Below are 11,285 nucleotides of genomic sequence, written 5' to 3'. Positions count from 1 at the left end.
GCGATGTGTCTTGAACGGTGCGCCTGAAAATGAGCAGAGATTCATACTGTAATGGCTGGCAATGTGCAGAGCTGGACATCGTGGTGATGTCTGCATGGTGGTCATTGCCAATGACTGAATCTGCCCCATTGGATCTATTTTTATTGCATGTGGCAATTTTGTGTGTGTAAAACTTTTTATTACATTGCCTAGCGGGCACCTACAGGTGCAACAGGAAAATGTCCCATTAAAAATATAGGACAAGACTCCAAGACCGCCAACCAGGAGGTGGCGAACAAATGTCATTTGTTTTGCAGAGTGGAAATGGCTGTGTGCCCCTCCAAAAAGCAAAGAACATCCGTAAAACGCCCTCTTCCTTTATTGCATTTCAGTAATCTTGCTTCAGAAAAGTATATTGTATTTCTGCGATGCATCACAAAGCTAGATGGCCAGTGTGCCCTTACACTGCCTCTGCTCAGCCTGTGCAGACATCTGCTCTTCCACAAATACCAACTTCTTACTCTGCTCATTTACATCATTCAGCAGAGTTCTAAACGCACCTGCGCAGAGCAAGGTGCGCAGCTGGACCAAAGCTGATTGTCACTGCTCAATTGTTTTATTTATATATATTTTTATATCAATTTGCCATTTTTTTTATATTACTGTGTGTGACACACACTAAAATAAAAAAAGATTTTTTATTTTTTTTTGGGAAGTGCAGACGTTAAACATTTACCCCATTCTAAAATATGGTTTTCAACCAATGGTTTTATAGCTTTTATTTAGCTTATATATATATTCATGAATAAACTTGAATAACATTTCACATAAGAGAGCTTCTTTTTTGATAGGGTGTAGGGTGTTCTTGCCATGTAACGGCAACTGTTACAGACTATAATCTTTTTTGTCTCAAAATTGTGTGGCTCTGTATTTACGCTTGCTATGGAGCCAAGTGCAAGATTTTATTCTGTTAACAGCCATTTCAGACTAAAAGAGGTTGGCTGCAGACTCTTTTAGTGGATTTACAGCCAGGAAGTCTCTTGTGTATTGGAGAAATATCTCTCTTCCCACCACAACTGCACGTTTACCTCACATTTCTTCAGTTCTAAGAAGCTCTGGAATCCAGGCCTCGGTTTATATTATTTATCCCACTAGGCCGTCGTTACTGTGTCACCACCCTGCTACTATGTCACCACCTTCTACATGAACATAAGAAAATAAAAAGCAGATCTAAAAATCTGTCATCCCCAAATCTGTGTGGCCTTCCACAAATACAGGTCTGCTTGAACCTTATCTATATCTATCTATCTATCTATCTATCTATCTATCTATCTATCTATCTATCTATCTCATACTTGCCCACTTTCTTCAGTTCCCTTCCGGTAGCCAGCCAGTGGAGGGGGGCGGGACGGCCAAAATGACGTAATTTTGGCCCCGCCCCCTATGTGACATCACCGGGAATCGCGGCGTTTGGGATCTAATTCTGCCCACTTCACTAGGAAGTGGGGCACTTCCTAGTGAAGTGGGCAGAATTCAGGAGATTGCCACACTCACCCGGGAGACTTTCGCAAAATGCGGGAGTCTCCCGGACATTCCGGGAGAGTTGGCAAGTATGATCTATCTATCTATCTATCTATCTATCTATCTATCTATCTATCTATCTATCTATCTATCTATCTATCGAGAGAGAAAGGCAAAGGAATATATAACATGACAGAACCGTTTATTGTGAACAATTGTTCTAAACAATCAGGCAACATACCCAAAATGTTTTGGAGACTTGCAACACTAATTACACCTATTTACATACATACAAAAATACTTTGAATATTTGGTGGGGGAAAAGCAGAGGTCCAAAAGAAATTATTACTAGAATTTCCATATTTACAGAAACAAAATAACACGAAACAAAAAGAAATGTTAACATCCAGTCACACTGGAAGTAACAATTTGCAATAAAAATGTACAAAAATATAACATCTTAAACCATTAAAGTAAAAGTGTCAGAATAAGTGCCCCCAAAGTACCTTAGTATTAATGGTTTTGGTATACTGAAGTGATCTGTCCAAGATCACACAGTGGAATTCTCTACTCTTGAACAGTTTGGTCAGCCAGGAGCGAAGGGTCAAAGCATTTTTGTCCCAGAAAACATTTCAAACATTTTAAAAAGGTGCAAAAAACAGCAGAGACAAATGCAGTGCAAATTCAGGGCGATGCCTGAGCGAACCTTTTTGTAGAACTGCAAGTCTTCAAAGAAAGGGTTAACATTACAAGTACGGCTAAGCTATTGACAGCTGTTGCTAGGATACAAGGCCATGATTCAGCCAATCTATATCTTCTAATACTCCTGTTATCCTGTTCTAGCTAGATGGTAGAAGTTGTAATTCTGCATTAGCCAATCAGAAATGCTTGCTCCAAGCTAGGCATTATCTACACAAGGTATGACATCCCTCTGGTACTTAAGTAAGATGACCGGTATTTACCCAAATAATTTAACTTTATAACTATATTTGTTGCATCTATCAATGTGATTAAGTGCATGAGAATGATTAATAAATATTTGCATGTAATAGACCGTATAGGAGACCTGAATCAGTAGCAAGAGACTGGAGAAGTATGTACAGCAGAAGCTATTCAGTAGGATTCTGGGTTTGCACTCATTTTGCAACTTCAAAACACTTCTACATTTGTGTGCTTTCTTATGCTACAATTGAACGCCGTGTCTTAATTTTTTTAAGTCTCTCCCAAAGCGCTCAGAACTGGAATGTCAGTAGGCGTAAAGCGTGGATCTCAACGTTTAGTCATCAGCGGGTACCTGACATCGTGGCTGAGCATGGCTGAGCAATGTTCTAATACGTAAATACTAACTTGTCTTCAGTAGGAAACAACAGGTGAAAATATTTTCTGATATTAGACAGATGTCACAGTTTTCTCATGTATCACATTGCTTGAAGGGGACCATGGGGACAAGCTTGTCACTCTGAAAGACGTCTGGATCACCAGTGGCAGTGACGATTCTGTCCTGGAATTCAGCAGTTCAACTGTTACCCACTTTCTCTCTTTCTCTGTAGGATAGTGGTATCATTGTAATATTCAGTGTGTGAAGATGAGGAAATCCACCAGCAGCTTGAGGTGACATGATGGGCTACTCATTGATCCCTGTGTGCTAGCAATGGTTGAGTGGATGACGTGCTGCTCCCCACCGAATTTATCCTCACCGAGTGATCCACCGGTGCATGATTCGGGCATACAGGAGAGGTGTTTGGAAATGTCTGTTTTCAAGAAAGCAATTGTAAACAAGATTAAAGATTGTACAAACTTTACTTTAGTACAAACTAACTAGAACATAAAGGGAATCAATTGATGATGGACATCAACTGAAAAAAGTAGTGTATACACTACAATTGATTCCCTTTATGTTCTAGATTCGTCTAGTTTAGGGAGCACCCCCTCATATAATATATAACATATGATACTTATTGAGGTTTGTCCTTGCTTTAGAGCGGATTGACAATTTTTCTCTTCTACAAACTTACTAGCACAGGCTAACTGTTTATCCAACGGCTGTAGAACTACAAATCCCAGTACGTTAAGCAGAAGTTGCCTAGTAATACAAGCTATTTCTTAGTTTAGTACTGAAAGGACGTGAGAAAAATATAATGCACAAGGTCCATAAGCCTCATTTGAGAAGTACCAGCTTATAGTACTGATAACATATTAAGAACTACAGAATTTCTGTACACATAATTAGAACTGTGGCATATCATCTCTAGTTTTGCTATCTGCAATCTCTAATCTGTAGCTCTTCTTTAAGTTATCCTATATGGCCTAAGTTGCGATGGGGTTAATGGATCTGAAGAGTTTAGATTCGATCATGGAGGCATATCAAACATTATGAAATCAATTTATTTGTTTTTATATAGGTAGGTAGTAGGCGTTTGAAGATATCAGTTATGTATCTATGCTAGCTTGCCAGCCTTGATATCCTACAATACCACGTAAAGCATTCTGTGTAGGTGACTTGCTAATGCCATTAGAGAGCATAGTCTTAAGTGTAGGAAGAATTGTACTTACATGGCCCTTGCTGTCTGACAGCTGCTGTTCCACCATCTGTACAATCTGTTTAAACGTTGGTCGCTTCAGTGGGTCCGAGTTCCAGCAACTCTTCATGATATCATACCTGAAAACAATCAATCATTATTCTTCAGTAATGCAGCAATTTAGGCTTTTTTTTTACATATATATCACACAGGAAAACATTTGAGTCACCAGAATATGGTTCTCGGGATATGTTGGGGTAAGTATCTTATTCCGGTCACGAGACAAAAACAACACTCTTAAATGAATAGACCTCTGTGGCATGAATACATAAATAAGGATTTATGTTATATAAACAGCAAAGCCATCATTACGCAGAAGCAGATACTGCACTGTTTGGGTTATAGTGAACACAATGGGACTCATTTATAAGGGGGCAAATTTAGTTGGTCGAATGGGATATCCTACCCCAACTCCAAAGCTACAAAGCCAACAATTGTGTGTCACATGCAAAGGCAGACATTGTTCTCCCTGCAAGCCTCTCTGATTAACCCAAGGTCTAACTGGGCTACAGCTCAGGGGCGTGGGCATCTGGGGGGCCCTTGAAATTGCTGAGCCTGTCATCCCCCCCGAGCACTTACCTCCGACTTGTCTTCTCTGTTCTTCCGTCATTCACCCTCTGCCTTAGTCCTTCCATGGCTCACAGTAATCTCCTTACTGAGGAGATCTCGTGAGATCACTCTCATGAGATCTCCTCAGTAAGGAGATTACCGCACGCTGTGGAAGGACTACAGCAAGGGGTGAGTGACGGAAGAACAGAGAAGAAAATTCGGAGGTAAGCGCTTGGGGAGGGCGGGGAGGGGGGGGGGGTTGAGGGTTGGCTTCATTAGCCAGGGGGCCTCAATTCCCGTAATCCAGCCCTGCCTGCAAGTGAGACAAACAATTGCACCCCTTGCATCGCATAGTTTGTCCAATCTCCAGATCAAGCCTGAAATGCAGATTGACACAATGCACTTTTTTTTTTAAAAAAGGCTGAGACATAGATAGATGCACGTGAAATATTACTTAACTTCCTTTAGTTTCCCCTACAGCCCGTCTCTCTTAGTTTTTAAAAAAAGTTACAAACTCCACTTTCTAAGTTCCTAATTACAAAATTCACTAGAAAAAAAGTCAACGTGTTCTGTGGTTACTTACAGTTCAGCCGGAGCACATTCTGGGATCAGCATGCGGTAACCATCCTTTATCATTCTGTAGAACTTGGAGTCCACCGGTATTCGAGGGTAAGGGCTGCTTCCTGTTCATTAATCAAAGAGTGAAATGTTACAACAGGACAGGAATTACTGGAGAAGAAAATTATAAGATGGGGTGAAAATAACCAAATGGCTTCAGCTACATTTTACTCGTCTTGTTTTTACTCAATAACAAAGAATTCTAGGAACTCTTAAGTTAATACTTCAAAATGTATTGTTTTATGTTTAAAAAAAGGAGGCTTCTAATGAAATTAAAATTAACAAGAGCATCAGCTATTGAAAAACAAAGTTCCAGGGAACACAGTGTATAAATAGGGTATATATTCCATTTAAGCCATATTCTATTCTAAATATCATAAATATTCTATTTTAATGACCTTGGGCCTGATTCATTAGTGATCTCATCTTGTGCAAAAGTTAAGATGCTTATTTTTAAGAAGAAACGGGGAGATAAGAGTGAAGTTAAGATGGATTTTCATCTTAACTTAAGAAATTCTTCACTTATGCAGTGGATTTTGCTTCTTATCTCCCTTTTCTGAGCATGCACAGAGTGGATTTGCTTAAGATAAGCAAAAAACGGCAGATAAGATCACTAATGAATCAGGCCCCTTGTGGTAAACATAAAATAATTAGATGAATAATGAATGCATTTGTGACTTCTTGGTTTTTTTAGTGATTTTTTTTTGACAAACAATCCAAAACAACATACCTAGAGAAAAGATCTCCCACAGGAGGATTCCATACGACCAGACATCGCTTTCAAACGTGTATACGCAATGAAATATACTTTCAGGTGCCATCCACTTCACTGGGAGCCGAGCCTATTGAAAACAGAATTTAAAGATCTAATTAAAATAAAGTATCTGTCTACATCAGAAGTATTGGAAACTGTATATGTTAAAGAGTAGGAGGAGCCATGTTTTTAAAATGCTGGCTAGCTGAGCCTGTCTCCTCCTTCTCATTTACATATAAATATACAGTATTAGCAATAAATATAATGGAGAGAAAGTAATAACAATTGCATAAAGTTAATGTTACAGTAAAGTAGTGCATTAAGGTATAACAATAGGCTGACCTATAAAACATTCATAGTAATCTCTTACGGAAATCTTTTTCTAATATATTGCCCTGGATACAGACCACAAAAGTGTGCACTCCTTGGGCTAGATTTACTAAGCTGCGGGTTTGAAAAAGTGGGGATGTTGCCTATAGCAACCAATCAGATTCTTGCTATCAATTTGTAGAAGGTACTAAATAAATGAAAGCTAGAATCTGATTGGTTGCTATAGGCAACATCCCCACTTTTTCAAACCCGCAGCTTAGTAAATCTAGCCCCTTGTCTCTGTTTCCCAGCAAGATTGTTGTGACTTTTGTGTCTTTCTTTTTTTTTTTTCTTTTTTTTTTTAGCAAAACTTATTTTTTTTTGGTCGGTTGCATTTAGTCTGAACAATTTCAGCTCTGGTTTGCTTACGTTACTTGTCATATGAAATCACTTTGTTTCTTTTTAAACAATAATAAACATGTACTTGTCTCGCTAGTAAAAGTTGCAGTTTCATCTGTTACTTCTCTGTTTAACAAAGGCTGAATTTGATGACATTTTTATATATGTCTTGTGGCTATACTGAGTGCTGCATCTAAGGATTGATCTATCTGATCTCAGGTCAAAACAGGTGAAATGTGTTTATAGGGCCCTTCAAATGTGGCCCCAAGCTCCTTCCTGCTTTAATGTCAGAGTTGTTTGTTACAGTTGTCACAGTATGTAAAACTTACTTATCTCATCACTAAAATATATGCTGATGTATTGGATTTTACATGTTCCCTTTCAAAATAAAGAGCTTTATATATATATACAAGTTAACCCGTGCATGATACTCATGCATTCTAGTCAAATCAAGATACTTAAGGTCTTAAAAAGGTTCTTGTCATGCATTTGGACCTAGCCCAGGCCTCCTCAGAGGAAGATCTTTCTTCCCGACACAAGCGCCCTTTTTAATGTGTGTTCATGAGGTAAAATTACCTCACGAAAATGAGTTTGACCCCTCAACTCGTAAATTTAGCCTTTACTACCCCTCCCACGGGGGGAAGGGGGCATGATGGAAGTTAACTGACTTGACTATTCTAATTTTTTTGTCAAATAATGTCAGTATATCAAATTTCAGGTCAATTGGATGAGCCCTTTCTGAGAAAATAGTTTTTTCCACACACACACACATTAACGCACGCCTCTACACATGTGTGTTCATGAGGTAAAATTACCTCACGAAAATGAGTTTGAGCCCTACCAAATTTCAGCCCTTTTTGAATTTTTTCCCCACACTAAGAATTTAGTAGGTCAGTGTATAACTCTGCTAAGCAGATGGCGCTGCAACTTGTTTTTTTTTTCCACACACACACACACAGACAGACAGACGCCACTAAGCATTTATATATTAGATATATATATATATACATACATATACACACACACACACAGTGCGTAACTAGACATTTTAGTGCCCTGGGCGAGACAGGGCACCGGCGCCCCCCATCTAAGTGGGGGGCGCCAAACTTGCATTCCAAATGCCGAACTTCCTGTCAGTGGAACGCACATGCGTTCCACTGCGGAACTTAAGGGCTGGAGCATCAAACTCTTGTAAATTAATATCTCTCTCTCTCTCCTCTCTCTCTTCAGCCCTTAAGCGGAACTTAAGGGCTGAAGGAATGGAGGCAAGTAGCGGGCGGCTGCTGCACCCCTTTGGCCTTGCGCCCTGGGCGACGGCACCGCCCTCACATGCCTCGTTACGGCTCTGCACACACACTTACATACACACACATATATATATATTTATATATATACACACACATATACAACTGATATGTTATTACAGATAGGTGTCTCTGAAGCTAAGGGTAATGTACGGCCATTTTGAAGGTTAGAGGTGGCCCATACGGCCCCTGATGTGTATCAAATTGCTTCTCATTGCTGTATGTATAAGTTTATAAACTACATATCTGGTCAGATTTGATGATGCTGATTTGCCCGTGGTTATTAAAATAAAATTAAGAACTGAGATCTACATAGGACCGAAGGATAATAAAAGCTTTGCTGTATCTTTAACTGAACTATTCTCTGGAGTGTTAACAGTTAATCTTTGGGTACGCCCATCTGGTGTCATAGGGGAGGGGTTTAGGACTATAAGTTGGATGGGCGGAGTTTGCTCAGTCCTTGGCAGTTTGGAAGTTGCCCACCCACCCTCCCTGGTTACGTTTGATGAGAAAAGGACGTGATTGGATGCTCTGTTTGATGGATATCAGCGTTGGCAACAGCATATCTCTCAGTGAAGACGGATGGAGTTATTGCCGGAAAAGCAGTACAGTCGACGGCCAGTGGTTTGGGGCCACATTACGGTATTGGGCATGGTGAACCCGCCTCCCTTCGAGTGAATCGGCTATTAGTCTCGGTTTCAGGCACCGCCCTTGTGGGCTGCCCTGTGGTTGCTTCCAGTATAGCCCAGAGGAGGGGCGGGTTCGGTAGATTCAGGATGTGGTGCCCCGTCCAGGTAGATATGTGCGCCCGGGGTGTGATTGGTTGGTCCCCCACTTGAACCCAGGGGTTTGGTTGTTCCCCAGTTTGTAGTCCTAAGTATATGCTAGGACAGTTGGGTTTTGCCTGGCACACGTCGGACTGACTGCTTATTTCACCTCCACCATGTTTATGAATAAATCATTTATTTGTGCCCTATTTCAGGTCTCGTGTCATTAATTCAGGTTATAAGTGATAAGATGAAGGAGGTAAAGAGGTTAAGGTATCAGACATAAGACTTTTATAAAATCACTGCTTATTTGAAGAATTAACTCATCCTTATCAATCACTGAATCATGTTTCAGAAAAGGCAATATTTTACCTCAGCACCTACTTAAGCAAAAACAAAGGGGAAAGCTGAACATCATCTTGCTAAATAAAAGGTTGGGGGCAACAAAGAAGCCATTTTGGTTCTTAAAGTGTACCCACCACACGAACACAATTAAGTCAGTCATTTTGTGGGTCGAATCAATAGCCAAGAGAGCACGGCCTATCTTTGTGCCTCAGGCCTCAGTGATGTCACTAGTTCCTAGCTGCTGGATTTACATGACTATTGATTCACACCACAAAATGGCTGCCTCCGCTGTAGACGACAGTTCTACTTTAATGTTTGTGTCCATATATTTAGTATAAATGTTTCCAAGAAAGAATACAGGAGTCAAAAACAATACATTTCAATGTGTAATTTCAACAAGGCTGTGAAAACGGAGAGAGATCTTTGTCATTAAACCCTCGTCTACCACCGCCATCCCTCCATTTATCACTGACTGAAATAGTAGAAGAAAAATATCTCTTACAAATATAAGTTCTGATATATTTCTATATTACAGTCCCATCTGTATTACCTTTTCTGTCAGTTGTTAATCGGTTTAAGAAGATCAATAGATTTTTTTTTTTTTTTTACTAAACCGTACATTATGTACAATACTTCCATTATATACGATAAAAATGTGTCTAATAGGTTTACTAAAGTGTCGTTTTTACATGAAGTTTTACATTATATCACCAAATCATTATGTACTGTACAAGAGAGAGTGTCCTGATGTGATTTTCCATCTCTTCAATGTTTTCTAAGTGAATTTGAGAACACTGAGTATCTCTAACTGAATTACACCTGATTTTACTTACATTTCCTTTCACCACATAATTTGAGTCATTTTTGATATCTCTAGCGAGGCCGAAGTCGCAGATTTTAGTTATTCGACCATGAGTGAGGAGAATATTTCTGGCTGCCAGGTCTCGGTGAATACACTGTAAAAAAATAGATGCATAATAGTTAAGAATATAAGATGAACATCAACTCAGTCTGCATGCAAACAAGCATTGAAATTATGTTTTACATAAAAAATGTATGTAAAGAGAAGAAAGATCAGTCTAATTTTATGATATAGCCTATTAATTTCGTATTCTGGTTTATTTAAAATGCGATTAGCTGAGTACTTATTTAACTGCTGTATATAATTCATACTTACCAACTCTCCCGGAATGTCCGGGACACTCCCGCATTTTGGGTGAGTCTCCCGGATTCCCGGTAGAGTATGGCAAAATGCCGCATCTGCAGAATTAGGGCCAAAATAACGCGATTTTCCAGGAATGTAAAATGACGCGTTTGCGTCATTACGTCAAGGGGAGGGGGGGGATCCAAAATGACACGATTTTGGAGCCCCGCACGCCCACCTCCCCCACGGCAGCTCCCGGAAGGCAATGGCAGAAATTTGGTAAGTATGATATAATTTTCCTTTATAAGTCTATAACTATTAAATAACATGCATTACTTTTAAATAATAAGATACATTTGTAATAATCAATTATATAACCGTGGGCCTGATTCATTAAGGATCTTAAATGAAGAGGTATCTTATTTCAGTCTCCTGGACAAAACCATGTTACAATGCAAGGGGTGCAAATTAGTATTCTGTTTTGCACAAGGGTTAAATACTGTCTGTTTTTTCATGTAGCACACAAATATCAACCTTAAATTTCAGTGTTCAAATAAGCTATCAAGTATTTGTGTGCTACATGAAAAAACAGTCAGTATTTAACTTATGTGCAAAACAGAATACTAATTTGCACCCCTTGCATTGTAACATGGTTTTGTCCAGGAGACTTATATAAGAAGTTTCTTAAGTTAAGATCCTTAATGAATCAGGCCCTAAATTAGTAATCAAAGAACAACAAAGTGGTTAGGTCATTGAAATAACTATGGAAGAAATAAAGCAACTACAAGGGCTTGTCTCCATGTGTGTAATATTATTGCGTTTATGTTACAGTGTGTTTATATGGGGTATTTAGTTCGCCATAGAGATCAATGGGTAAAATGTACTATCTGTTGCCACTTGTCCATTACAAGTGTAAAGATCTCTGCAAATATTAATGGATCAAGAAGAGGTATCTTTATATCATAAGATTGCTTTAAAACGTTGAATTATTTGCCTATGGACTTATTTTTGCAACTG

At 39.2% G+C, this 11,285-nt stretch overlaps 1 protein-coding gene across 2 annotated transcripts in view; it reads right to left on the bottom strand.

The window, feature by feature from the left end:
* Positions 1-1,685: 1,685 nt before the first annotated feature.
* The window catches only part of KIT (KIT proto-oncogene, receptor tyrosine kinase), a 52,281-nt gene continuing 42,681 nt past the window's right edge, over positions 1,686-11,285 (bottom strand). For both annotated transcript variants that reach the window (XM_075195742.1, XM_075195733.1), the window contains exons 17-21: positions 9,958-10,080; positions 5,977-6,088; positions 5,212-5,311; positions 4,054-4,159; positions 1,686-3,251 (exon numbers count right to left, since the gene is read on the bottom strand). In XM_075195742.1, coding sequence (XP_075051843.1) covers positions 3,129-3,251; positions 4,054-4,159; positions 5,212-5,311; positions 5,977-6,088; positions 9,958-10,080 — 564 coding nt within the window. In that variant the 3' untranslated portion in view covers positions 1,686-3,128. The remainder of the gene's footprint in view (positions 3,252-4,053; positions 4,160-5,211; positions 5,312-5,976; positions 6,089-9,957; positions 10,081-11,285) is intronic.

This window comes from Mixophyes fleayi, chromosome 1 (genome assembly GCF_038048845.1).
Source record: "Mixophyes fleayi isolate aMixFle1 chromosome 1, aMixFle1.hap1, whole genome shotgun sequence".
Classification (NCBI taxonomy): domain Eukaryota; kingdom Metazoa; phylum Chordata; class Amphibia; order Anura; family Limnodynastidae; genus Mixophyes; species Mixophyes fleayi.
The sequence above is the reverse complement of the archived record's forward strand: the minus strand, read 5'-3'. Positions and strand labels throughout refer to the sequence as shown.